The 27,697-nt window shown below is 35.3% G+C and overlaps 5 protein-coding genes and 2 pseudogenes across 9 annotated transcripts; 2 read left to right on the forward strand and 5 right to left on the reverse strand.

Annotated features, from left to right (window-relative positions):
* The first annotated feature begins 4,162 nt into the window (after window positions 1–4,162).
* Window positions 4,163–5,637, forward strand: LOC104768267 (putative WRKY transcription factor 62). Its single transcript, XM_010492193.2, has 2 exons — window positions 4,163–4,841; window positions 4,919–5,637. The coding sequence occupies exons 1-2, from the start codon at window positions 4,573–4,575 to the stop codon at window positions 5,445–5,447; spliced, it is 798 nt and encodes a 265-aa protein (XP_010490495.1). The 5' UTR covers window positions 4,163–4,572; the 3' UTR covers window positions 5,448–5,637.
* A 7,397-nt stretch (window positions 5,638–13,034) lies between these two features.
* LOC104768268 (leucine-rich repeat receptor-like protein kinase PXC2) lies at window positions 13,035–16,867 on the forward strand. Its single transcript, XM_087505859.1, has 2 exons — window positions 13,035–15,087; window positions 15,227–16,867. The coding sequence occupies exons 1-2, from the start codon at window positions 13,637–13,639 to the stop codon at window positions 16,677–16,679; spliced, it is 2,904 nt and encodes a 967-aa protein (XP_087361985.1). The 5' UTR covers window positions 13,035–13,636; the 3' UTR covers window positions 16,680–16,867.
* A 1,301-nt stretch (window positions 16,868–18,168) lies between these two features.
* LOC109131295 (uncharacterized) lies at window positions 18,169–18,836 on the reverse strand. Its single transcript, XM_019242063.2, has one exon. It carries the CDS (start codon window positions 18,834–18,836, stop codon window positions 18,414–18,416), a length of 423 nt encoding a protein of 140 aa, XP_019097608.1. The 3' UTR covers window positions 18,169–18,413.
* On the reverse strand, window positions 18,330–19,804 carry LOC104768269 (RING-H2 finger protein ATL74 pseudogene; annotated as a pseudogene). Its single transcript, XR_015593443.1, has one exon. The product of XR_015593443.1 is annotated as an RING-H2 finger protein ATL74 pseudogene (transcript).
* A 1,776-nt stretch (window positions 19,805–21,580) lies between these two features.
* On the reverse strand, window positions 21,581–21,924 carry LOC109131373 (non-specific lipid-transfer protein 10 pseudogene; annotated as a pseudogene).
* An 875-nt stretch (window positions 21,925–22,799) lies between these two features.
* Window positions 22,800–23,501, reverse strand: LOC104768270 (zinc finger protein 1). Its single transcript, XM_010492197.3, has one exon. It carries the CDS (start codon window positions 23,490–23,492, stop codon window positions 22,800–22,802), a length of 693 nt encoding a protein of 230 aa, XP_010490499.2. The 5' UTR covers window positions 23,493–23,501.
* A 1,314-nt stretch (window positions 23,502–24,815) lies between these two features.
* LOC104768271 (serine/threonine/tyrosine-protein kinase HT1) lies at window positions 24,816–27,205 on the reverse strand. 4 transcript variants are annotated; one of them, XM_087505860.1, is made up of 6 exons: window positions 26,903–27,114; window positions 26,251–26,572; window positions 25,968–26,163; window positions 25,734–25,858; window positions 25,458–25,616; window positions 24,816–25,379 (listed from the first exon to the last, which is right to left on the reverse strand). In XM_087505860.1, the coding sequence occupies exons 2-6, from the start codon at window positions 26,533–26,535 to the stop codon at window positions 25,101–25,103; spliced, it is 1,044 nt and encodes a 347-aa protein (XP_087361986.1). In that variant the 5' UTR covers window positions 26,536–26,572; window positions 26,903–27,114; the 3' UTR covers window positions 24,816–25,100. The 4 variants fall into 4 exon arrangements, with proteins under 4 accessions (XP_087361986.1, XP_087361988.1, XP_010490500.2 ...); XM_087505862.1 differs by having other exon boundaries at window positions 24,816–25,376; window positions 26,903–27,067; XM_010492198.2 differs by having other exon boundaries at window positions 26,251–27,205.
* Window positions 27,206–27,697: the final 492 nt, after the last annotated feature.

The following is a 27,697-nucleotide window of genomic DNA, read 5'->3' on the forward strand; positions in this document are numbered from 1 at the left end:
TCTAAATACATTACTATCGCACGTTGACCAAAAAGAAGAAGAAGAAGAAGATAATGTTAACTGTATAGAATATAGATTTATTTTTTATTTTTTAATATAGATTTAATTTAATTTCATCAATTTAAATAAAAATGTTTTATTCTTTCCTTTAGCGGATGAATGGTGAGAAGATTGGATCGAAGCTAGGATTAAGCAATAAGCGCATTATAACGTGAGAGTGCTTTGCATTATTTATACCTGCATGCTGCAGTGACGTTAGGGCACATCATCTATATGGTAAGACCGTCGGACTCTGACACCGTTTAATACTGCACATGCGCGATAATGTCAAACTAGTGGATGAGACGAGATAATACTACAGTGTGCATGCATATTACCATATTAAGGTATAAAATAATTTAAGTAGTCAGCTAAGCTCTTGTTGATTAATTATTCGGTTAATGCTGCTTTGAATTTCAAAACTTATCCAATTAATTATGTACTGTATCTTTTTGTGTCAATTGTTAACTTATACTAGGATATAATATTTTTAATTTTAAAAATTTAAAATTTATATCGTATTTATTTGTTATTTTATTATTGTTTTATTAATTTTAAAAATATAAAATTTTACTATTTGATATAATTATTCAAAGTATAGGATTTTTGTAGTGTCTTCAAAGTTTTAAACCGTGTGGTATATGTATAGTATAGTAATACATGTATCTCATGGTACATGTATTAAAAAAAAACAATTCCACTTAACTCCCTATATGAGATTAATGCCAACCCGTCTCACCAAAATCAAAATAAGTTTTTATGTAAAAAAATAATCAAAATAAGTTTTTTATCAAGTTTAATTATGTTAATTGTTTTACCAAATTAGCATATTTTTATAGTTTATAACTTTTCCATGTCAATATATATAGTTTATGATAATTCATAGAATTTTAATTTTTTTGGTACTTCCTCAAAAATTAAAAAAATAAACCAAATTATATGGGGGTTTTCAACATATTTAATGTGATATTTTATAATTGGAATTTCGGTTTAGGAAATTTATTAATGTTAATATAATTATGGAGATTGTAAACTTTTGTTATGGAAAATCTATTATATATCATTTAAATTTGAGAGATTCTAGCATCCATAAAAATAGTTTTGAATATTTAATGGGTTAAAACTTTAATGGGTAGAGTTGTTTTTAAAAAAAATCGGAATATATAGATGTTGTTAAGATTTTATGCCAATAAATATTACAAATGTTGGTCAATTTAAGAAAGTTTAGTATTTGAGTTTCTCTGTAATGTTATTTACAGAATTGTTTTAGGGGTTAATATTGTAAACAAAAATTAAATAAGTAAAATTTAAAAGGCATAAACCAAATTGTACTTCAAAATATTAATATAGGTTCCCTGCAATTTATTGTTAACAAAATAAATCAATGTAATTTTGTATATTTTCGAAATTGTTGTGCATTGTTATTTGAAAAGCAATGATTAATAATTGAATTATATGCTGGAATGTATGCTAACTATAAAGGCAACTAGGTTCGGACCCGCACATACGTGCGGGGTTATGTTTATAAACTAATGTATTTTAGTAGTCATAATCAAACTCATATTAATTGAGATTTTAGTTTGATTTTTTTGGTTTAATTTATTAATGTTTGAAAATTTAAAATAATAATGGGTTCACCAATATTTTAAAATTTGGAACAACATAATGGTTGAACTGATAACAAACTAAATCAAAATGATTGGTTAGATTCTATTAAATTAGTGAACTATCAAATCAAATATATAACCGCTAACAACGATGAAAACTCGTTTGAGACAAATACAAATATTTAGGGGTGGACGTAATTCTCTTTCCGTTTTATCATGTTCCATCATGTCCTACACCCGTTCTCAAATTTCCGTTGCATAAAAGAAAACATTCTCAATATGGGACCAATTTGTATTTTCGATCAAAAACATACATTCTCAATAGATATGTAATTTTCTTGTTTTGTAGATGCTATGTCAATTGGATGAACACCCGTTCATACCACAATCCTCCCTTATATACAATCTCTAGGTAAAAAATGTATGCTGTCGAAAAAAGTCTTGATTTGTATATGCTTATGTACACGATTGAAAATTATAAATTTAACAATTCATAAGAATAATAAATGATAAACAGGACATAAAACATAGTATTGGTGAACTAAAAAAAAGAATATAGTAGATGTTAGCAAAGTATATGCATATATGCAAACTTAAATACAGAGACATATACATTTTTTTTTTTTGCAGAAACAAAGAGATAGAACAATAGTGTTAGAGTGGTGTATATGATATGTGAATGTTAAATCGATTACTCTATTTATAGGCTGGAAAGAGTTAGCTAAACATTTTTTACTTTTACGTTTAAAATAACAAAAATCTATTAAAAAAATCTTTTAAAAGCTTATTTATTTTTCAGTTAATGCATATACAATATGTTTGAATCTATATGGATGATTAGATTTGGATAATGAATTAATTGTCTAGATTTTGCAAGTCCTATTAAACCGATGAGAGTATATATATAAAGTTAGTTTTAGAAATAATCCCTTAATTTTAGATATTTGGTAAACTAATTACTGATTTATTTCAAGATTTCTTAAAATAAATCATCTGTTTAAATTAAAGTTAAGTTATTTTCATATTACTATTAAAAATTAATTAGATACAGTTGTTATGGAAATCTTGTTAAATGATAAGTTCTATTAATTGCAAAACTCTCTTATTATTTTATAAAATTCTAATAATTATATAAATTCAAGGAATTGTTAATAGAAATAATTTTGTTTTATTATAATATTTAAAATTTTCATTTTGTAATCTTATTGGCTGTAATTTTTTAGAGTGACGGTATGTCAAATATTTAAATTTATTATTTGTAATTAATATAATTTCATAAAATATAGGAATGTATCTTTTATAGTTAATATAGTTTCCTAAAATATTGGAAGAGTTAATCATTTATTTCTTTAGTAATTGTTACCATTTTTTTAGGGAAGTTTACTTATGAAAGAGTTAATCATTTATTTCTTTTATAATTGTTACCACTGGTTTAGAAAAGTTTAATTTTTTTTAGTTTAATTATGTAGGCAAGTTGGTCTGTTTGGCAAGATGGATATATGTCATGTTTTTTGTTTTTTTTTTTTTTTATCTCTATGTGTACTCCCCATTTAATAGTATAGATGTTTCTAGTGGAATGTATGCTAACTATAAATTGTTGAATTCTGCAAACATTACGGTTTTTAAAAACTATACGTAGTTATCATGTCATCCTTAACTTTACTGTTTCTGCATTAGAGATAATTAAATTATTTCATTATATCATATTTTACGTTATATGTAGTCAGTTATATAATTAGATCCGAATATAATACCAATTAACACAAAGAGCATCATGATGTGAGCTAGGGAGCATGTTTACACAACTATAGTAATATCTACTTATAAATGGGAAGCTCAAAACCGGCACGACCAAGTTTAGGGAGGGTCCATTTGATATAAAGGTAAACACGTAGTTAAAAATTCACATAATAAAAACAATAGTAATAGTTGAAGTTTACATATTTGTGATGGAGGAAAGTCACAACTTAATAAGGTAAAAGAAACTCAGCCGCCGATATTGAAGCAGAAGCAATGGCTACTTTTAATTATGATTAATGTAGCTTAATCAATGGTTTTATTATAAAGGAAGAAAAGGGAAAGAGAGAAATAAAAAAGTTGAAGCTGTTACGTACTTTAGATCTAGACAGTATATATAAGAAAGAAACATGAGTAGAAAAGAAATCCAAGAACAAAGATAGGAGCACATGGGAATTACGCTTATTATATTACAAAACCAGAAAACCTTTTGCAGCTATTGATCTCCATCGTTGGATGGATGAGATTAGTGCATTATATGATCTGTCAACCATAACTCAACCACCAATGACGTCACGTCGTCACGGTACGATGAGGTCACGAACCCTACGTCACTTTTGAGGGAGCTCTCTTTTACGCCGTTCAAAGTGGCTCCTCCGTTATCTACGCCCGTTTATTCGGCGTTCCATCTTTTCAGGTGCCATACGTGCCACATGACCCCTCCTTATATATATATGGGGACTCCTCCCCTTTTTTTTCCTAGCTAATTCTATACTGATCGAAACCTCTTTGACTGCAAAGAGAATGAATGAAATTTGTAGTAAAGAGATTCATAAAGTCATGGTTCTTAGATTAGAGTTTACACATGATTAATCAACTAATTTACTTAATAATAAATAGAGTTGTTGGGTAAGTCAACTAGTAACACTTGTTTTTTTTTGTCTTTTTCTATCTCGAGGGGTCACTCATTAATCCGCACATTCCTAAAATGCGAGTTACATAGGAGTAGTATATCCGATGGAGAAGTTAACGAAGGAGTGTATAGTAATTAACTCACACATACGAAACTTCCTAACAACACCCTACCTTTATAGTTTATATACAACAGTATATATAAAGAGACATCAATCACATCTCTAACTTGTGATAAACCCACAGATCGATATTACTCAAAAATAAAAATCAAAAGATGAACTCTTGCCAACAAAAGGCCATGGAGAAGCTGCTTCACGGCCGTGGGTGCGCCAACCAGCTGCTCGTCATGGACCACACCGAGTCAGATTCGTCCATGGAAAGGGAGGATTTGGCCAAGTCCGTCCTCCATTGTTTCTCAGATGCTCTCTCCATCTTGATCGATACTAATCATGAGCACCAAGACGATCAATCCAATAACTCATCTCCTCAGGACTCTTCTCCTGTTCTTGAGAGCGCAAGGAAACCACTTCACAAGAGGGGAAGGTATGAATAAATTCCAAAAACTTCAAGAATCAATTTATTGAATGATATGCTCATCAATATGAGTTTGGTGATTGCAGAAAGACATCAGTGGCAGAGAGCTCAGACTACCATAGACATGAATCCTCAACCCCGATCTACCACGACGGTTTCCTCTGGAGGAAATACGGACAAAAGCAGATCAAAGAATCTGATCACCAAAGAAGTTACTACAAGTGTGCATACACAAAGGACCAGAACTGTGAAGCAAAGAAGCAGGTTCAAAAGATCCAGCACAATCCACCATTGTACTCAACCACTTACTTCGGCCACCACACATGCCAGCTCCATCAAGCTTATGCAACTTTTCCCATTGACACGTCTGACCCCGAAGACCACGAGGGATCCCACATGATCCGATTTGGTCACCCCAACACCAGCTTCTCCTCCTCCACCAATAGCCTCTATCAACATCAGAATCAGAATCAGAATCACATCAAAGATGTACACATGACACCGGAGAAAGCAGAAGAGTGGTCTCCATCCCAGTGGATGTCGTCCGAGGTTGCCCACGCGGTGGAGGCTTTCGAGTTCAACCCTTTTTGGACATCTCATGACTTCTCATCATGACCATATATCGATCCCCTCGATCTATCATCATACATAGCTTCTTTAATCCTAAACCCTATCTCGTCTTTTTTCTTACTTTTTTTTTGTCATATACATCTCTATATATGTACTTGCGCGTAAACCTTACTATGTTTCAGTCTCTACTTTGGAGCTTTTGTTTTGAGTTAATATTATTAACGTATATTATACATGATGGTTGTATTGTTGCCAGCTTCTTCTTCTTTTTTTTTTCTTTTTTTTACAAACGGAAATCTTTGAGTAAAGTCTTTTAAATACCATTTCTACCATCAAATATCAATAAGAAAAGATGGTGACGCTGAAGCAGATCTAGACTTGGTGTATATATTCTACATTGAAGTTAGTACCCAATGTTTGGAATCCAGAGAAACAATCAAAAATTTCTAATATATATATAATCAATTTTTGCAAGTGGCTTGTGGGTATGCATTTAAGCATGCGACCACGCTCGTGTGTCGTGTCTGCGAGCCCGAGGGAAAGAGCACACACAAACTGACAAAAGAGAAAGAAACAAAAATTGTTCGAGCTAGCTAGGTTTTTCACTCGTCGGACCACTGTTTCCAGTCGCCGGAGCTTTGCCACACTCCATCACTCACTACAAGAAAATAAGTTTATTGAGACGTATTTTTGAGACAAAAAATTTCCGTCACAAATTTGTGACACTTTAAATACGATATTATGACTAAGTTTATTTGTAACAAATTCATAGTATTTTCGTCACTATATTATGACGAAAAAACTCAGTAACAAAAGTTTGTCACAATTAGTGACGAATATGCTACGATAATATTAATCGTCACTCTTATGACTACATTGTGACCAATATGTTGTTGCAAATTAGTTATGAACTTATAAAAGATATGCAAGTCACAGTTTGTGACATAAAAATGAGTAAACATTAGTCATAAAATAGTATAAATTGTTATGTCATTTATACAAAGCCCATTAAGCCAAGTCTCTAACCCTAATTTAACCAGACTTATTTAAGAGATGATTAGGGTTTAATTCTTTATAATTTCGTGCCTCCATAACCTAGAGAGAGAGAGTGAACTATTTGAGAGAAAGAGAACAAGGAGCCACAATTGAGATTAAGGACAGATCTTACATGTTCTAGAAGATGGTGGAAAATAAGGGGTAAACAGACTCTTTTATGGACGAATTTTGGTGAGCAATTTCCCAACCCATAGATGTAAGTTTTCCCCAAAAGATTTTGCAACTCCTTTTGTAGATTAAAAGTTATACATGTTTTCTCAAACCTATTCTGCGCAGATCCGCGAATTACCATCAGTCATCTTGTGAAATCGTTTCCCACTGCTACAAATTGAACCAGAAGCTGATCTACCAACTGTTGGAAACCAGAAGCTGATCTACCAACTGTTGGAAAGATCTGAGTCTTAACTTTCCAGAATGCCTGAAATCGTTTCCATAGGAGTTATAACATGGAAGTTATCATCGAATATGTTCATCTGGACGAATTTGTGATTTTTTTTTTTGTAAGAATAAAGATAGCTTATAATGTATATTTAATGTTTATGATTATAAAAAATTTGTATGATAATAAATTTAAAAAATAATATTGTTTTGAGATTGATTTTTTAGTTATAATTTTTATCATATGCAATGAATTTTTATTAATAACACCATTTGAAAATAACTTCTAATGATAAAATTGGACATTACGATAGTCACAAAATATCATGATTTTTGAGTATTTGTTAAAATTTTGCGACAAATTTCTAATTATCATTTGTGACCATTTGAGACTATAGTTTCGTAACAATAAGATACATAATTAAAACGTTCTTTTAAACACGAATTATGACGATTTAAAGACGTTTTGTTAGTCTGTAATTAAGACAGTTTTATTACTTTTTGGTGTCGTAGTTATTGATGACAAAATGGTTACTAATATATTCGTTGCAACTCTTGTGACGTTTTTGTTACAAATAAAAATTTGTGACCATTGTATTGCAACCATTCAAAAATCGTCACAAATTCGTAACAATGTTTATATTGTGACTAAATACTTTGTATTGTGACTAAATATTTCGTCTTAATAAAATTATTTTTTTGTAGTATCTAATATATCTATTAATTTATTTAACAAAAACAAATTGAAAGACCAGACTAGCTCATTCAAATCCATTAAGATCGTACAATATTCCAACACGAGGGTCAAAAAGTAGAGAGACAAGAAGTTGTTAATTAAGTCAGGTCAATGAACTTGCAATTGAAGCAGATCGGAAAGATAAAGAGCCCTTCTTGACCCTTCTGCCCTAAGTACCCACTAACTACCCTTTATTCATACATAATCAGAAAAAAGGGCAAACAAACTATATCTCCTTTCGAGTTAAAAGGGCCTTTCTATTGACTAATTATAAAGAACCACTCATTTCCATGAGCCAAGAGTATAGTGTTGTCCTTCAATGCGTGTATGCTCTCAAAAGAAATAAAAGTTAAAAATATATATTGATAATGCATCTCATTTAATTTGTTTTACTAGGTAATAACCCGCGGAAAACCGCGGAATGAGTTTTTTTTGATGAAAATTTGTAATAAGTTATTTTGTTATTATGTTATTTATAATGGTTTGTGATTAAAAATTTGGTTTGCTTATATTAAAATTTTTATATTTTAAAAATGTTTATTGAAAACCTGTCAATAAAACATTTGCGTGTAGTGAACAAAATTGTTTAAACCTTTGTCAATTAAACGCAATTCTTGTTATAGCTGTGAAGTAAATAAAAAGATATAACTGACGTGTAAAAAGAGCAACTAAATATAGATAGTGAAGGTTCTTAAAAACTTCTTTGAAAACAACATTCATTGTTTTTTTCCTGTGGCTTCCATTTCTTGTCTGTAATAAACACCTTCAAGCATTGAAAATATTTAAATCTCAACTTAGTTTTATTTTTCAGAGAAAAAAACGCTTGCTAAAAGAAAATTATAAGTTTTTAAAATAGATAAGATATTATATCTATATCTTTTATCTTTTATTTATTAATTTTAAAAATCTATGCCGTTAAATGAAATTGTTATATATTATATTCGATTAGATTTTTGATAAAAAATTTAACCCATGCTGAAAAGTTTTTTGATAAAATTTGTGGTTATATAGATTTTATTCGATTAAATTTTTAAAATCTTAACTGTTAATTTTGTTTTTAAGTATGAATTATATTTGATTTTAATAGTTTTTTTTTTACTTTTCTAGAATTTATTTTATTTTATGTGTCCCCAATTTTCGTTTTAATTAACAATATTTATTTATTTAATTAATTAATTTTAATTAAGTTTTTCTAATGGCAATTGAATGTAATTTTTTACACATTTTAAGGTTAATTTCAAATTTGTACTTCCCAATTAATATAGTAGGATTTTAATATGACATTTAACATGACATGGTCCCCCTCTTTTTGTTTATGTGAGCTTATTGCATATGATGCAATTTAAAACCGGATAGTTAAGATTATCCTAATCAAGTACCCAACCCATAGTTAGATGCTGTTTAAGAATTCTAGAAGAAGAAAAAAACAAAATTAGGATGACGAATACTGTTTGGTACCTTAATCATTCAAGATGTATGCATGATTCATGGCAGCTAATATTAAAGTCTGCGTCATGGAAGTTCGAATTAATTTAGGTAGAAGAAATTTTTCGGGTAAACGGACACGAAAATTTCTTGTTAAAATAATGCATCAAATTAAGATTCTTTTTCAAGGCGTTAGCATGCGATCATGTGTATGCACGTCAATGTTCACAGGGTAGCATATATAGATCTATTAGAGGACGACATGTACCTATAATACATATATTATATGACCTTAAGAAAATATCAAACTCCTATTAGCTCTGATACTACTAGCTAGAGAGAATCTAGGCTTGAGTTACTTGTTAGTTTCGTTATAAACGTGTAATGCATTTTTCTATATCGGCACTTGTATGTAAGTTTCCTATAATTACAATATATAGGTATATTTAAATTTAGATGTATTTATAATTAAGATAAGATGACTCCAGAAGCTTAGGTTAGAGAGCTAATTAATTAAGAGTGAAAGCAACGTCCGTGTGGAAAAAAAATAAAAGTCATGTTCTTGATTTGAATTGATGGGTTGGTTAAGTGTAAACACACTGCGATATTCACACATTCTGGTCAAAATCGTCTCCACTTTCTTCCGTACTTATTCATTTGGTCAGCGTATCCTAATAATTTTACTTTTACCATTCCAATACAGTAGTACGTAGTATGTGATATAATATATTTTTTTTAAAATTCAAATATTAATGTAGGCTGATAAACATGATAAATTGAATTCAAAGCCTTAGTTAATTTGTTACATCTCCATCGTTCTTCTAGTCAATTATATTCTATTTACTACTACAATTAATTTCCAGATAATAAGGAAAACAACAAAGGTTTAAAATTTGAAAATTCAAATAAGCCACCAACATTCAAATCTATGTTTTTCATTTATATATATATATATATATAATTAGTATTATACATTTAGCGGTTTATGGTTTGAATTTTTATATAAGATAAAGTGCATGGAATAAGAATGTCAATATATTGACCAAATCAATGGTCCAGGTAAACACACACTTTTATAGATCGGACGATACGCATAAGTCGTAAGACCCGTTTCGTATAAAAGAGTCAAGTACTTTTCCTAATACTGTATCACACTTTTTAAGATGTTAATTTGAGCATATATTTTTGCTGCACAAATTTAAACAGAGCCCAGAATAAATTGAATGTGATACTGTTTTATTTTAAACATACAGCATCAAACTTATGAAATTAAAATTGCTGATTAGTGATTAATTTACCGAAATTTCAAAACTAAAAAAAAAAAAAAATCATATATGTAGACGGAAATAAAATGCATCGATCGAAAGGGCTTGCATATAAATAAGGCTTTTTAACTTTCGGAATCAAATATGGGCCTAATATTGAGAATAGAATAGCCCATTAGTTAAATTAGGTGATCATGCCCAAATCAGAATAAAAGCGGAAGATAATAGGGGCATTCTCAAAAATGCCCCTTTTTCTATACCCCTTTCTAAAAATACCTCTTCATGTTGACTATTTTTAAAACTACCTCTCTTTATATACAAAATGACTAAATTACCCTTTTTGAGTGACAGCAAGAATGTACAGTCATCAAAATCGAAAATATTTTCCCGCCAAAATTTTTTTTCCCACCAAAATCGAAAAATTTTTCCAAAAAAATTATTTTTTCCCGCCAAAAAAAAAATTTCCCGCCAAAATCAAAAATTTTTCCAGCCAAAAATATTGAAATTTATACTTTTTAAAGACATTGTAAACGCTTTTAAAAACCACGTAAATGCTTTTAAAAAGCTTGTAAATGCTTTTAAAAGGTTTTTAAACACCTTATAAAAGCTTTTAAAAACTTTTTAAAAGCATTTACAAGGTGTTTTAAAAATTTCTAAAACCCTTTTAAAAATCTTATAAAAACTTTTACAAGGTTTTTAAAAACATTGTAAAAGCGTTTATAAGGTGTTTAAAAACCTTTTAAAAATCTTTTTAAAAACCATTTGAAAACCTTTTAAAAACCTTTTAAAAATCTTGTAAAAGCGTTTACAAGTTGTTTAAAAAACCTTTTAAAACTCTTTAAAAAATCTTGTAAAAGCCTTTACAATGTGTTTATAAGGCTTTTATAAGGTAGAAACCTTATAAAACCTTTTTAAAACCTTGTAAATTTTTTTTGGCGGGAAAATTTTTTTGTCGAAATTTTTTATCAAGATTTTTTTGACAAAAAAATTTTTGGCGGGAAATTTTTTTCGAAAAATTTTTGGCGAGAAAATATGTCGGAAATTTTTTGGCGGGAAAATTTTGTTTTTCTTTTTATTGAATAAAATAATTTTCATCTAAAGGTAAAATAGTCATTAAAAATTAAAAGAGAGCAAAAATAAAAATGGCTAGAGAGGGTATTTTTGAAAAAGGATATATCAAAATAGGCATTTTTAACAAATTCTAAGATAATATAGTTGCTCTTGCTCCCTTGTTTGACAATTTCAACTTACTGCAACTCTTTAATGGTTTAGTTGGGCAATCCAATCTTTGAACTCTTTTTTTGTGTGTGGCTGCCCGTACATTTATATAGTTTCGCTTTGATTTTGTTAACATGAATCGAACATTACAGAACCATACTGGTCACGTCTATCCATTAGTTTAAGTCAACCACATATATTTGTTATATTTATATATTTATTTATATTGGGTGTCAAATATTAATTTATAGATAAACATCATGCACACACACACAGTAGCGTTTTTATAGGAAAATGGAGAAATCTGTATACCTAACTATGAGTAAACTGTAAACAAACACTAAACGATTCATTTTCTTGAGAAATGATGCTCAGATATATCTTCTTGATTCACAGTAAATCCAACTTAAAAAAAATAGAGTTGAAGATTGATAGTTATCCTTTTAAATATATGCGAACTGAACAAACAAAAAATGATCGAAATTTGGGGGTTTTTTTTTATAAATAACTAGACATAAAACAAAGTAACTAAAACTCAATAAACAGAAAACAGAATATGAAAACATATTTACTACTGAAGGGATAAAATATAAGTGTAACTTACACTGTGTAACACATGTTAAGATATAAATGTAAAGGTGGTGAATTGTTGCTTGGGAATGAAACAAAGGTAGAGTCTTGAGAACGTTTGGTAGGCATGTTTTTTTCTATCCTCATCATATCACTCATTAGCCCTGTTTTTTCTTTCTTTCTCTTATGAATAATATATATAAAAAATACTCTGATTTAGCCTTGATTTAGTTAGTGATAATATAGGAGTTATTTTCCATTAAACTAGTAAGATCCATACACAGAACAACCAATAAAAAAAAAGGAAGAAGAAGAGAAGAGAGCAAGGGTAAAAGTCAACGGGGAGATGTGCGAGATGGAGTGAGCACCGTTTACGCCACTTCTCTCCACTGTGTGCATTCAATGAAGCGATTTTTAATTAAATGTAAGAAGTTGGTATTAAAGAAAAAAAAAACAATAAACTCTGATAATATAGTGAGTCTTGGGTAGTACCGTAGTAGTAGTGCTTGAGGTGTGGAAGCTCTACACCATAGATTGTCTAAAAATCATTATGTCACTTAACTTTGTGATGTCTATAATAATAAGAAAAAAAGGAAATGATGGCGTAGCATAGCATGCTAAGGGACAAGAAAGGCTTTGGGGGAGAAAGAGATCACTTCTCCTCTACTCCATCATCCTGCTTTGCTGCTTCCAAATTTTTCATTTGATTACTTTATTTTCAAATCTGATTCCTTCTAGTACTACAGTATTATTTATGATCATAAAAGCGTGAACGGTTTTTTATAAGTATTACTAGTATCATTATTATATACTACTTTTTCATAGGATGTTTTAAGCAAAGCACGTAGATTAAAAAGTTTTTAATTTTAACAAGTTCAACCAATCAGAAATAATACTGCATAATATAAAGTATTAAACTAATCTAAAAGTTGTATTGAAATTTGAAAACATTATATATTATGAAACAACAAACTTCTCCAAAACATCTTATATTTTAAAACATCTTATATTTTGAAACGGAGAGAGTATTTTGTTATTTGAAAAAGGGGTAGAATACAAAAAAATATTAAAGAAATAAAAAGCGGGGATGGGAGAGAGAGCATTTGTCTTGCAGACTTGAATTATATCTCCCGGAGCTTACTCTACAACAGACCAGTGTCTCTCTTTATATCTGTGTACTTCTCTCCTTTTTCTCTTTTTAATTTTCTTTAGACAAGTTTCTCTCTCTCTCTCTCTGCAACACAACAGAACAGAGGAAGGAAGGAAGGAGTATTAAACCAAAAACACTTTTGGGGGTCTTATCTTAAGTCCACCATTATTAATACTCTCTCTACCTTCCCTTTTACTCTTTCTCTCTATTCAAAACCCTTTCAAACTCCTCTGTCTTCTTCTTCCATCTTTGTTCTTCTCTCTCTCTCTCATGTATGTTAAAAACTCAATAAAACTCCTCTGTCTTCCTTATGTTTGTATTTTCAGGTAAAAAGAAAGGGAAAGCTTTTTTTTTTTTTTTGGTCCGATCCTCCGAGTCCCCCAGCATCATCATTCCCTGTAAGTTGCATTTGTGAAGGTCGGTCGCATCATCATCAATGTTGAAGGACGCCGTTTCAGTCAGCATCTTTATCCTCCTGGCCGTTTCAGTCACGGCAGACCCGACATTCAACGACGACGTTTTGGGTCTCATCGTTTTCAAGGCTGGACTCGACGACCCTCTCTCAAAGCTCGCTTCCTGGAACTCGGAGGACTACGACCCCTGCAACTGGGTCGGTTGCATTTGTGACCCTGCCACCAATCGTGTCACGGAGCTCCGACTCGACTCCTTCTCTCTCTCCGGTCACATTGGCCGTGGCCTTCTCCGTCTACAGTTCCTCCGCGCCTTGGTCCTCTCCAACAACAACCTCACCGGAACCCTAAACCCCGAGTTCCCTCACCTGGGCAGCCTCCAAGTCGTCGACTTTAGCGGCAACCATCTCTCGGGTCGGATCCCAGAGGGGTTCTTCGAGCAATGCGGGTCCTTGAGCTCCGTCTCTTTCGCCAACAACAAACTCACCGGTCCCCTCCCTCTCTCCCTAACCTACTGTTCTACTCTCACCCATCTCAACCTCTCAAGCAATCAGCTTTCTGGGAGACTACCTCGTGATATGTGGAGGTCCCTCAAGAGCTTAAAGTCTCTTGATTTCTCTGACAATTTCCTCCAGGGAGACATCCCCGACGGTCTCTCCGGTCTCTACGATCTCCGCCTTATCAACTTCTCCAGAAACTGGTTCTCCGGTCACCTTCCTTCCGACATCATCGGACGCTGCCCTTCCCTAAAGTCGCTTGATTTCAGTGACAACTACTTGTCTGGGAATCTTCCGGATTCTATGAAAACGATCAGCTCCTCTTGCACCTCTATCCGACTGCGAGGTAACTCTCTGGCCGGAGATATCCCTGATTGGATCGGCGACGTTGCGACCCTCGAGACTCTTGATCTCTCTGGGAACAACTTCTCCGGCAATGTCCCCTTGTCCCTCGGGAATCTCGAGTTTCTCAAGGAACTCAACCTATCCTCTAACATGCTCGCTGGGGAGCTCCCGCAGACCATCTCCAACTGCTCCAACTTGATCTCCATTGATGTCAGCAAGAACTCATTCACCAGAGATGTGCTTAAGTGGATGTTCACCCAAAGTTCTTCTTCGCTTTCCAGATTTAGTCTCCACAAAAGATCAGGGAACGACACCCTCGTTGCCTTCCTTCCAGCTCTCCGGGTCCTCGATCTCTCTTCAAACAGCTTTTCCGGTGAGTTACCGTCTAACATCTGGATCCTCACAAGTTTGGTGCACCTCAACATCTCCACCAACTCTCTCTTCGGTTCCATCCCCACCGCCATCGGAGCACTAAAAGCCGCTGAGATTCTTGATCTCAGTAGTAATCTTCTCAACGGAACCCTTCCTGCTGAGATCGGAGGAGCCGTCTCCTTGAAACAACTTCATCTGCACAGAAATCGCCTCTCCGGTCAGATTCCGCCACAGATCTCTAACTGTTCCGCTTTGAACGCAATGTAAGCTCGCTCGCTGTACCACAAGTCCCTGTCTTACTTCTTCATGCTCTGAAACTGTCTTGTTGTATTATTACAATATATCATCTCTCTCTCACAGTAAAATACAAATAATATATAATGTGGGGGTGGGGTTGTGCAGAGATCTGTCAGATAATGAATTATCCGGTGTGATTCCGGGGAGCATTGGCAGTTTGAGCAATCTCAAGTACGTTGACCTGTCCAGAAACAACCTCTCGGGAAGCTTACCAAAAGAAATAGAGAAACTTTCGCATCTCTTGACCTTCAACATCTCCCACAACAGCCTCACAGGGGAGCTGCCAGCTGGAGCTTTCTTCAACACCATCCCTCTCTCTGCCGTCACCGCTAACCCATCCCTCTGTGGCTCCGTTGTGAATCGCTCATGTCTCTCTGTCCATCCAAAACCAATCGTCCTCAACCCCAACTCCTCCAATCCAACCAATGGCCCAGCTCTCACCGGGAAGATCAGGAAGAGCGTTCTCAGCATTTCTGCCCTCATTGCAATTGGCGCTGCCGCCTTCATTGCCTTTGGGGTCGTGGCCGTCACTCTCCTCAACGTCCACGCCCGAGCTAGTGTTTCTCGTCACAATGCAGCTGCTGCTCTTGCTCTCTCTGTTGGAGAAACGTTCAGCTGTTCCCCCAGTAAAGATCATCAAGAATTCGGAAAGCTGGTGATGTTCTCTGGCGAAGCCGACGTCTTTGACACCACTGGCGCTGATGCGTTGCTCAACAAGGAATGCGAGCTGGGACGTGGTGGGTTCGGAGTGGTCTACAAGACGAATCTCCAAGATGGTCGTCCTGTGGCAGTCAAGAAACTGACAGTGTCGGGTCTAATAAAGTCGCAGGAGGAATTCGAGAGAGAGATGAGAAAACTCGGGAAGCTGAGGCACAATAATCTGGTGGAGATGAAAGGGTACTACTGGACGCAATCGCTGCAGCTCCTGATCCACGAGTTTGTTTCTGGTGGAAGCTTGCACAGACATCTCCACGGAGACGAGAGTGTTTGCCTAACGTGGCGTCAACGCTTCAGCATCATTCTAGGGATAGCCAGAGGTCTAGCTTATTTGCATGGCAGTAACATCACTCACTACAATCTGAAAGCAACTAATGTGCTCGTAGACGCCACAGGGGAGGCTAAGGTCTCTGACTTTGGGCTGGCCAGGCTGTTGGCTTCGGCACTAGATAGGTGCGTCTTGAGCGGCAAGGTACAGAGCGCACTGGGGTACACAGCCCCAGAGTTTGCATGCCGAACAGTCAAGATAACCGACAAGTGCGATGTTTATGGGTTTGGGATCCTGGTGCTGGAGGTGGTGACGGGGAAGAGGCCGGTGGAGTACGCGGAGGATGACGTGGTGGTGCTCTGTGAGACGGTGAGAGAAAGGTTAGAAGAAGGGAGAGTGGAGGAGTGCGTTGACCCTCGGTTGAGAGGGAATTTTCCAGCCGAGGAGGCAATACCGGCGATTAAACTAGGTTTGGTATGTGGCTCCCAAGTGCCGTCGAATAGGCCGGACATGGAGGAAGTGGTAAAAATATTAGAGCTGATACAGTGTCCCCCCTCTCATGACTTAGAGTGATTCATAATGAATCAATCTATCCTTGTATTTCTTCATTCCTTCTTCAGTTTTCACACTATCATAATATAGCTTTCGTCTTTATTTTTAAGAAAAGTGGTTTTTTCTTGTGAGTTCACCACTGTTAAGTTGTGAATCTTTACACTTGGTTTCATAGCAATCACAATGTTGAAGGGTTGGTTCATTAAAAAGATTCAAACGAAAGACATTTGTAGCTCTAAAAAGAGTGTTGATCAAAGGATCTCTTTATTCCGCATATTACTAACTCCTTGAATTGAAGCCTTTGTGTTAACTGTTAAGGTTTCTCGGTTTGCTATGTCCTGTTTTTTTTTTTTTTTGAATCTGTAAACACATTGCTGTTTTCAGTTAGCATGATTCTAATCAACACACACACACACTAAGCATTTACTCAGAATTTAGACGTCAGTCAGGCGCACTAAGCATTTTTAGTCAGAGTTCCACACTGTCACAAATTTTAATTTTATGTTCGTAATAATCATTCCTTGGCTTTTTGATTGTTCTTTTCCATAAAGCAAAAAACAAAAGGGAAAAGAGAAGTCCACCATTGTGAAGTGAAAGTCCCAAAGGGTCCAAGCTTGAGCTTTTTCTGTAATGCTTTCATTATTGTATAGTTATGGAGTGCCCCACACACTTTACTCACTTCTCATTTTCATATTCTCCCAAAACTTTTGTTTAATTTCATTTTATTTTTGTTAGGTAATGTGCATACACTCATTCATTTAAGCCATGCAATTCATTTACTCATCACACATGGTGGTCAGGAGGAACATATTGTCGATTATTTTTTGTTTTTTTTTTACCTTACTATAGCTGTATAGCAGCAGACGATTCAGATATGAGACGCAATCACCCTAAAACATTTCTCAAAATTTTAGTGCATTTATAAATATCATTATGTCTTCGCTTTTCTCATGTCGGGTCTCCACTTTATTCTCCTCGTTAGACGACACTAAAAGCATGTTACCATATACTACGAAGTAGTCCAGTAGTTTAGTATTATTCCATACCTTTTTTTTTTTTTTTTTTGAATTAACGTTACAATATGAAACCCCATTACAACTTTTATTGTTCTACCTTTTGCACTTTTTGGCTTCCAGTCTCAACTCTCAAAGGTACCTTCGGCTAGTTAACATTTCCCCAACAAAAAGGCTTTGGTTCGTATGTTATAAGAAGATATATGCAGTTGTGGACTTGGGAGTAATGGACCAACATCAACACTTGGGCCGTGGTTCTCTAAGTCAATGCAAAGATCCAAACATTTATAATTCAGCGAGCGGTGGACGACCTTGCAGTGTGTGTGTGTGACAATGCTCTGCATTCCACTCAACTAATCACACACACTCACTCTATTTGCCTCACTGAGAGGTTACCAGTTTCCAAGTTGTCACACCAAAACAAAGTGAGAGCTTTGGTCTCGTGTCCACCAAAACAAAGTGAGAGCCGTCTTTGAAATTGAATTGCTTGGTCTCTAAGTTTGAAGGCATATTTTAATTATTAAAACAAAACACTGAATAAATCCCATAAGCATAACATATCAGGGGATGATTTTTACACAACTAAACAGCTATTTTATTTCTGTTTAGCAGAAGAAGAATTTGAATATCATTTGTTTGGCTACTTTTCCGTCTTGAATTTATTTTCGGTGGAACAAACAATTCATTGAAAATGCCTTTTTTTTTTTTTTTTTTACTTAGTTAATACCAAACAAAGCATAACCTAATATAATTGGAACGGTTCGCTTCTCAACTTGATCCATGGCATTAGGTAATTGGCAACGATGATGATCAGAGTTACGGCGGCACCCACGCCTCTTGCTTTCTTTGCCGCTACCACCGCTCGGTTCCAAACCAATTCGATGAGTGTCTTGGCATCCACAGCTTCTCTCCGCCTCCGCCTACGGAAGATAGCAGCAGCAAGACTCCGGATGAATCTGACGCGATCGGGTTTGGATTGAGAATCCACTTTGAGATGATGATTTCGGAATCTTAGGACGAATGAGAACCGGTGAAGCTTCCAAGAAGAGAGCCTGTTCCGTAGATTGAGCTTCAAACTGAAACGTTCGGCTCTCACACAAACTTTAAGCTTCCACAGCACCACCGACCTCTGCTTTTCAGACTCACCACCACCCATCATCATCATCACTCGTCGATTAGGGCGACCGACTTACACAAACAACAACAACAACAACAACAACAACAACAAGATGGGCTTTTTGAATACTTGAATAGGCCCAAACAAGGTGGGCCTCATTCGTTCGGGTTTCGTATCTTTAAAAATATTAAACAACGCATAAACAAACAGTAAAGTATCTGATTTACTAATTTTACTACAACAACAAGTGAAGAAGACTGACTGACTTAGTAGTACTAACAACAATAAGCTACCAAAATTAGGAATAATAATGAAGTGTGTGTTTATTTAAACTCTACTAGGCTAGTTTACTAGTAATTAGTGATGGAGTAGTTTACTACTTACTACTAGTAGTAGTGGATGGAGTAACCACCACCAATCATTTATGCAGGGATGAGTGAATGGCGACAATTAGGACAGGAAGAGTGAGAGACAAGCCAGGTGTCGATGCAAGACATGTGGAAGCTGTGATTACACGGGGGCAGAACACGGACTCTCTCGCCGTCGGAGAATTCACCCAAACATATGGCGCACTCCGTAGCCGCTATATTCACAAGGCTAGTCGACCCGTACGCAGCTACAGGAAACTTGTTCAGCTCTCGCTTCTTTAGTCCAGTTCTGTCGGCCATCGTCGCCCCAGATGATGATAACCCGAAACCGCATCCCATGGCGCACCGGAGGATAGAATTCAGCCCTAGCGCTAGTATCAAGGCGCAGAGAAGAGCGGCGAGTATGATCACCATGTTTGCGTCGAAGTTCATGTCCCTCAGGTACCCATCTCCGCCGCTGCCGCTCGTCTCGTTACCGCCGTGGGAATCCAGCAGCAGCAGTCGATGCATTAGGCGTCAATTGACAATTGGTGTTTCTCTCAGCTGCTTCTTCAAAAATATTGTGTGTGTGGTGTGGGAGAGACGTGATGATGAGGAGGAGATCAAGAACTCCCAAGCAGGTTGGGTTTAACTACTTACTTCTTTTTTTTTTTTTTTTTTTTTTTTTTTGTGATTTCTCTCTCTCTCTCAGCGGTTTTGTGGTTATCTTTTAATACAAAAGTGGGGACCTTCCTCCTCCTTTTCTCCTATCTGTTAATTTTTTTTTTTTTTCTTTCTTTTTGGCTATATATATATTATGTGTGGATTTGCACAATATTATAGAGAAGTAAATTATGGATGAAAAAAAAATCACAAGTGAGAGAAGAAGACAATTATTACACAGATTCTGGTCTTTGGCACTTGGAAGATATTTTGTTTGTCTCTGAAAGATCGATATACTTATAATTCTTTTACACATATGGATGGAGTATAATCAAAATCACTTTCATTTATTAGTAATTTAAATATGCGTCAGTTTCAAGTGTTGGGTCCCCCGTCAGATCAGATCAGATCAGATCAGATCGCATGAAATTTATTTTTTTGAAAGACTAATTAAAGAGATTTTGGGTTCTTCTTTTTTTGTTGTTGGTTGTTTCTTCTTCATCAAGTGAGAGAGGTGTAAAAATAATGCAACAGCAAAGAAAGCACCAAGAATAAAACCATCTTTTTTTTAAGGATGAATGAAGTCATCAGAAGTGGCAACAAACTATTTGGTGAATCACAACATTAACAACAACAACCCCCACTCACTCACTCTTTACACTCACATTTTCAATTAATGATATATATATATACCACGCAGCAGCAGCATCAGCATATCAGCGTCCGCGTCATCTCAATTATTGGGTTTTTATTGTTATACAAAGCCGAACCAGGTTTGTGTAACTCACTCCCACGTTTTTTGGGTACTCAATTTTACAACCTAGCTAATAAGAGTACCATTTGATGTCTTGGTGACATATTATTATTTATGACTAGGTTCTACAATACCATTGTGTAAATGACTAGTCTAGTGAAAGATAACATCATATGTCATTATCTTTTTGTTATGTCCTTAAAAAATTAAAAATTAAAAATTGAAACTGTAAAGTGGGAAAGTTTATGATTAGAAAGCAAAACTGCAAAATGACAAAACTAAAACAATCTTAGAAGAGCCGGATTATGTTTGTTGTTTATTCCCGGAGTCGGCAGGCAAGCCACATAGATTTTTTGTCACAACAAGATTGCTTTTGCTTTTGGAAACCTACGTTAGGAAGGAAACAACTCACTCTGTTAATAATAGGGAACTACTTACTCTCACAAAAGAGTGTATTCCAAGGATTCGTTGACGCGTCGATGATGATTACAAAATCTGCAGGCCCATTTACTTACTTGACGTTCCAAATCCAGGGCCAATTACCCCCTTGGCGGCTAAGAGGAGCCAAGAAATTCCCCCGGGACTCTTACCATTTTTTTTTTTTTTTTCTAGTTTGTTTTGTAGGGTTTGGATTAAAATTCCAAAACCCGAAGAAATAAAATTAATCAAGACTTATTTTGCGTGAATAACAGGAAAAGTTATTATAAACAAAAAAAAAAAAAAGATGTAAGATAGTAAAATACTAGATTAGTGAGTAATTTGATTGGATCACTCATTGTCTGTCTTGGTCAACATAGATTAGTTTAGTACAATAGTAGCGGGAAAGCGCTAAACTCCGGTTACATTAGACAAAACACATGTCCTTTATTCTTGGTCTTTTTGCTCTTGCAGCAGCTTCTTTCTCTCATTTAATGCTGTATAAGATGTATATATGACTGATTAGAGATACAGATAATTTTATTTTTTATGTCTTTATAATTAAAAGGGTAGCAAACTCAACTGTGAAAGCATGTATATGTGTATTGTTTTTACCTGTTGCAGTTGGTGGAAGGGTCGATCTTGTAAGGAAGTTTGACACCACACTTGGCTGGCAAAGTGGCAGCATTCTTGAGATTCTTTGACGTGTAAGACACTCCTCCCAACGAGACTTGATTCAGCGACACACACCTTGCCTGTTTGATGCGCTCTTTGCTTGTCCGTTGAGCATCCTGATGCTAGTGCAACAGCTGCCCGGAATGGTTCCTCCCTGCGCCACGTACACAGCGCACGGGTAAAGGTTGGCTACTACCGCGTTGCAAGACTCCGCTGCTTCACAACCCCTTGAAACAATGGAAACAAGAAGCAGACATAACGGTAGCACAACTCTCATCATTTCTCTCTCTCTCTCCTCTTACTCTGTTGCTTAGTACTACTTAGAACGTAGTGAGAAAGAGGTTTATATAACCTTAGAAGAGAAAAGAGTATGGTTGGTGGTTGAGGAGAGGAGTCTGTAATGCCCCAATCCCAGTCCATGGGCCCATCTTTTTTAATGGATCTCACGTCTTCTCACTAAGCCCGTGAGGCCATCAATATCCGGCGGTCGGTTTGTTACGTCCGGGAAGTTTTTAAAGACTTGTTATCGTCCCTACAAATCACCACATAATTTTTTTCTGAGTTTTCTCATCACGCTTAACTCTGGAGTTCTTTCAGCACCCTTGAGCGAAAAGATAAGTGCACTTTAGTGACATAGGTAGTCAAATCAATTCTTTTAAACTTTTCCACAAGTTTATGAAACCGGGGTGTCACAGAGTCACTGCTGAATGCAACCTTCACCCACTAAATCTCCAATCCCAAGAGATGACTTTTGTTTCATCCCAAACAAGTTTTAACTGCATCACAAAATCTTTATAGTAACACAATCCAATTCGTAAATGATAATAACTGGTTCTATTTCTAAAATTCAAATGATTAATCTCGCATATATTACAGTATTTAGTTATCATATATATATAAAGCTGTTATCTACGCCAAAAAAACGCTTTTAAATTTTGAAATTTCAGATCGTTAACATAAAACTAGTGAACACTTTTTATTTATTTTTGTGTCAAGTAGAAGACCAGGGAATTCAAAGTCACTTCTTTTTACTTAAAAAATAGTAATATAAGCTTTAACATTACGATATTAAAAAAAAAAAACACAAGAAAAAAAAAGAAAAGCAGAATCAAGGAACAACTAATAAAATTTAACCCTCCCGAGAAAAAAAGAAATCTATAGCTTGAGAGACAAGTCTATATCAGAATCGTTGGAAGTATCAGTGTCCGGTTGATCTTTTCCCTCGCCTTGCACGTGAACGTTGCCCTCTAGGTTTGCAATCAAATTTTTGGACAAATCGTCAGTCTGTGGAACCGAGAGGTGAGACAACATAGGGATATTAAGCCCTCTGTATCCAAGTCGACATCTGAAGACGTTGAAAGGAAAGGGCTGCTTAGTTTTAGCAATGTTAGGATTGTAACGAACCCCAAGATCATATTGCGAGGAGCTGCTGCCGTTGTAGGAAATACCACTTGGCGGCGGGTACTGGCTGTAGAAGGAGAGTCCAGGGTAGTTTATTTCCATCTCCTTACGCCTTTTAGCCAATGATCGCTCTTGCTTGTGAGCGTTTTGATGTCCTCCCAAGGCTTGCGACGTAGAGAACTCTTTTTTGCAGAAGGTGCAAGCAAACACCCTCGCTTTAGCCTCGTCCCTCGTCCCTTGTGCCTCATCATCTAAAACTCCTCCAAAGCCAGAGTTTCTTATATTTTCGTCGAACAGGAAGCGGAACTCGAGCCGCGGAGTCTCCACCGCTGGTTCAGCCGCAATCTTCTCTTTCATTTTCCCCTTGGTCCTCGGGATGATCTCATGCGAAGATGACGAGATGCTGCTGGAGGAACATGATGTGGGCGTAGAGAGGTTGAGTTCCATGGTCAAAGGAACAAAAGAGATTTGTGTGTGTGTGTAAAAAGAATATGATGATGAACAAGATCGATGGGGTGCTTGTATTTAATTGTTCAATAGGGATATAATCATTAATGTCAAAAAAATCTTCATACTTATGGTAGAGAATCCCAATTTTAGAAAGTAACATTCAAGGAAACGGCTCATTGACACTATTTTTTGCCTTATGCCTTTGATTCTTTATATATCTCCTTCAAGATTTATGCCTCTTATCACTTTTCTTCTTTCCCATTAATTTGCATCTTTTCTTAATTTCCTTTTCTCTCTACTCTGTAGATTATCAATTATTCTCTTTATTTGGTAATATTTTCTTTAACTTCCGTCGGTTTCAATTCACACTTTCTTAATTTGAAGATATTAATACGATATATATGTGTCATATTTTTGTTAGGAAACATAAGTCCACTCTGGTTTCTTTCTGAATCTCTAGTTTACCAAGATTAAGCAAGTTGCATTTACTCATCTTTTGTTTTAAAATTCAAATAGAAACTTTCGTTACTATCTTTTGTATTCAAAGATCTGTTACATTTATTTATTTTCCACACTACTTAGCTGGATGTTTTATTGAAATGGAAAATCTTTATGTTTTTGCTTTAAAATACAATCAAGTCATTTCAACCCATTTATTATAATATACTGTCAGCTTTAAAATTTTATACTTTGTCAAAAAATTGGTACCGATATAATTTTGTATACGTATGCCAATGTCGTTTTTCAAAACTATCAACGAATAAAAAAGGTTTTAAACTAAGTCAAAAGAATATTAATCATCAACACAGTTTCAAAAAAGGTTAGAATATCTAAAGTAAAAAAAACATATTGTAGTGTAAAACTTAATAATGGCCACTAATCTACAGAAAATCACTTGTACATTTATATGTTTACTATTATCTGCATTATAGAGTTGCAAGTACATTTTAAAATTAGTTAACAGTTTTTGAATATAAACTTGTCAAAATTGTGTAAATATAGTATATCTAATGATAAACAAATTCTATAGTATACATTAACGAATTACAAAGGGATACATATACATATATATATATATATATATTTGTGTAAACTGTAAAGATACTACTGATTTGCGAATATAAATTTATGTCTGATGTGAAAAATGAATATAAATATTTTTTAACATTTAATATAATGATATTTTTATTTAGAGAACATTAATGTTAGTAATATATAAGAATCACTTTCTATTCTTCGTTTTTTTCTTAGTTTTAATAATTTTTTTTAAAAATTAGATACTCTCTATGGCCATTATGGAATGCACATAGGGGCTGTATGTTTCTCTGAGAAATTCGAAAAGTATAAAACGTATAAAGTAGATAATATACATAGTTGACCATCCACAAGTGTTTTTACTTTTTAGTATGTATAAAGATAAACATAGGTTTTAACATTTGACTAGATTAGTTTGGCGTGTGAAGCTGATACACCAGAGTTAATCACTTGACAAGAAGAAGAAGAAGTGAGTGCTACGTAAGACTAATCTTGTACTTGTCGGCTAAAGTCATGTATTCACCAAAGCAGTGGCAGTGGCGAAGACGAAGATCTCTTCTTGGTAGGTACCTAAGAGTTTCTGTTCCTCTTAGCAGCAAAAAGCTGGCGAATGAAGGCAAATTTTCCCTTTTCGCGGCTGGAGAACTCAGTGATGGCTCCGCTGTTGGTCCTGTTGGTGTGAGGGTGAGGCAGAGGCGGAGGGGGAGGAGTGAGGGTAAGGAGGAACTCATTGAGCAGTCTGATAATTTGGCTGAAGCTTGGCCTCATGTTTGGGTCCTCCGCCCAACAAGACTGCACTATGAACGCGAGACTGGGAGGTATACCCTCTGGCATTCCTGGCCTCTCCTGCTGCAATGTGTTGAAGAAGAAAAGAGGTTAGTTTCCAATATAGCTCAAAGATCACAGGGGAAGAAGAAGATAAAAAACCTTGAATGCTGCAGCATAGGCGGCTTGAAGGTTGGACATGCCCTCGAAAGGCATCCGATTAGTGAGAAGCTCCCAGAGCACGATACCAAAGCTGTAGACATCAACTTTGTTATTGTAATGCTTCTTCTCTCCTTGGCGAAGGGTCACAGTACTGTAGAGCTACGGATGACAATCATGAAGACATAGATGCATTGGTGGGTGATAATGTTAATGCAGGGGAGAATGTAAAATGTGAATCCATGTAGTACAGTACAAGACTGACGGGAGTGGGCAGACCTCAGGAGCCATCCAACGGTAAGTCCCAGTCTCAGCGGTCATCATCTCAGTAACGGTTTCTTCCCTAGCAAGCCCAAAATCGGCAAGCTTGACGGATTTGTGATTCTCCGTGAGCAACAAGTTGTCTGGGACAGGACAACAAACCATAAGAAAGCAAGTTTTTTTCTTTTTTCTTTTTTTATAAAAAAAAAGATAGGTCCATCCAACGAAGCTAGGAGAGAGTGACATACATACCAGGTTTGAGGTCACGGTGAATGATACCATTGGCGTGTAAGCAGTCCAAGGCGCGGGAAATGTCAAGGGCAAAGGACAAAGCAAGAGGGAGATGGAGCACCTGAGGACGGATGGAGGCAAGATATTTACGGAGGGACATCCCTGGGAGCAGCTCAGTCACTATCACCATGAGAGGGTCTTTGCAGGCTCCAATAAACTGTTTTCAAAAGTTTCCCAAATTTTTAGAAAGAAAGAAATAAAAAAAAAAAAAAAAAAAGAAACAGGGGAAGAAAGAGAGAGAGACCTTGACAAGATTAGGGTGTTGAACTCGGGACATCATATTGACTTCGCGGATGAAACGGCGGCTCTCTAAGGAAGATTTGTCATCAGGTTTGACAACTTTGATAGCAACAATCTCGCTACCATACCTTCCTTGGTAGACTTTGCCGTGAGCGCCTTGGCCAATCTTGGAGCCGATGAACAACAATTTGGGATCGAGAAGCAGACTTTGGTCAATCGTCATCAGAGCCCCCGACGATGATCCATTATGATGATGATGACTATTAGTCTCATCATCGCCGCCACTCATATTGGTTATGTATTCAATAATAATACCCTTCCTTCTTCTAAACCAAAAACATCCAAAACAAAAAAAAAAAATCACAAGAACCTAAGGGTGGGGGGGGGGGGGGATTCAGTTGGTTAGTTCCAAAATCTAATTGAATCAAATATATATATATATATATATATGTATCTCCTGTAGGAAGACTAGACTACACACCATCCATCCAAAAGCTCAAAGTCAATTAAACCCTAATTCGTCCGAACCAGAGAGAACTATCTACACATTGAATTCAGTTTTTTTTTTTTTTTGTGTAGCTAAAAGAATAAAACCGCAGGATGAGGAAATAATAATCCAATCAGAAGAATGAATCGTAAAAGAAAAAGAGTATTACCACCAGTCGTTGTTATATATATATATATATATATATCTCCTCAGGAAGGAAGGAAGAGAGCGAGAGAGAGAGAGAGAGAGAGTTCTCAGAGCTATTTTTCTCCGGGCGAGATGAGGATTTTTGTTTCCTCAAAAGTAAAGTTTAAGTAAAGAGAGAGAGAGAGACGAAGCAAGCCAATGGAGAAGATGGTAGACGCCTTTGCTCTCTACTCTGTTTTTTTTTTTTTTTTTTGGGGGGCTTTTTTGCTTACCCAATAAAAAAAAAAAAAAAAAAAAAAAAAAAGGCAAACTACAGTATTCTTTTGTTTCTTTCTTCCTTCTTTTCTTTTTTAAAAAGAAAAATTAATTAATATAAAATGGAAGAAGAAGTAATGTTTTTTTGTTATCAAATTAATAAGATGACTTGTCAAAAAAAAATTAATAAGATGACGACACGTGTTGAGTTGGACATTCTTTTTTCAAGTCTCTCAGGGCCCAGGAGGAGGAGGAGGAGGAGGATGGTATTGTACGGTACTCTCGGCTCAGTCTCAGTCTCGGCTCATACATACAGTATTACTATTAGTTAGTTAGTTAGTCGGCTAAGTAAAATATGGGGATTTGTTTTTTTTGTCTTTTTGGTTTTGTTTTGGGGATTAAATTTGTCTAATTAGTAAGGAGGGTCACTCGTCGTCGTGCTTGCCTTGCCTCCTTTTACATATATTTATCCTAACAATCAGGTCCATACATATTTAATGCGACATTTGTTTCGAATCTTTTTATTTTATTCTTCTCCGAAAACTGACCTATGCACTTATGC

Source organism: Camelina sativa, chromosome 20 (assembly GCF_030686135.1).
Source record: "Camelina sativa cultivar CO46 ecotype springtype chromosome 20, ASM3068613v1".
NCBI classification, from domain to species: Eukaryota; Viridiplantae; Streptophyta; class Magnoliopsida; order Brassicales; family Brassicaceae; genus Camelina; species Camelina sativa.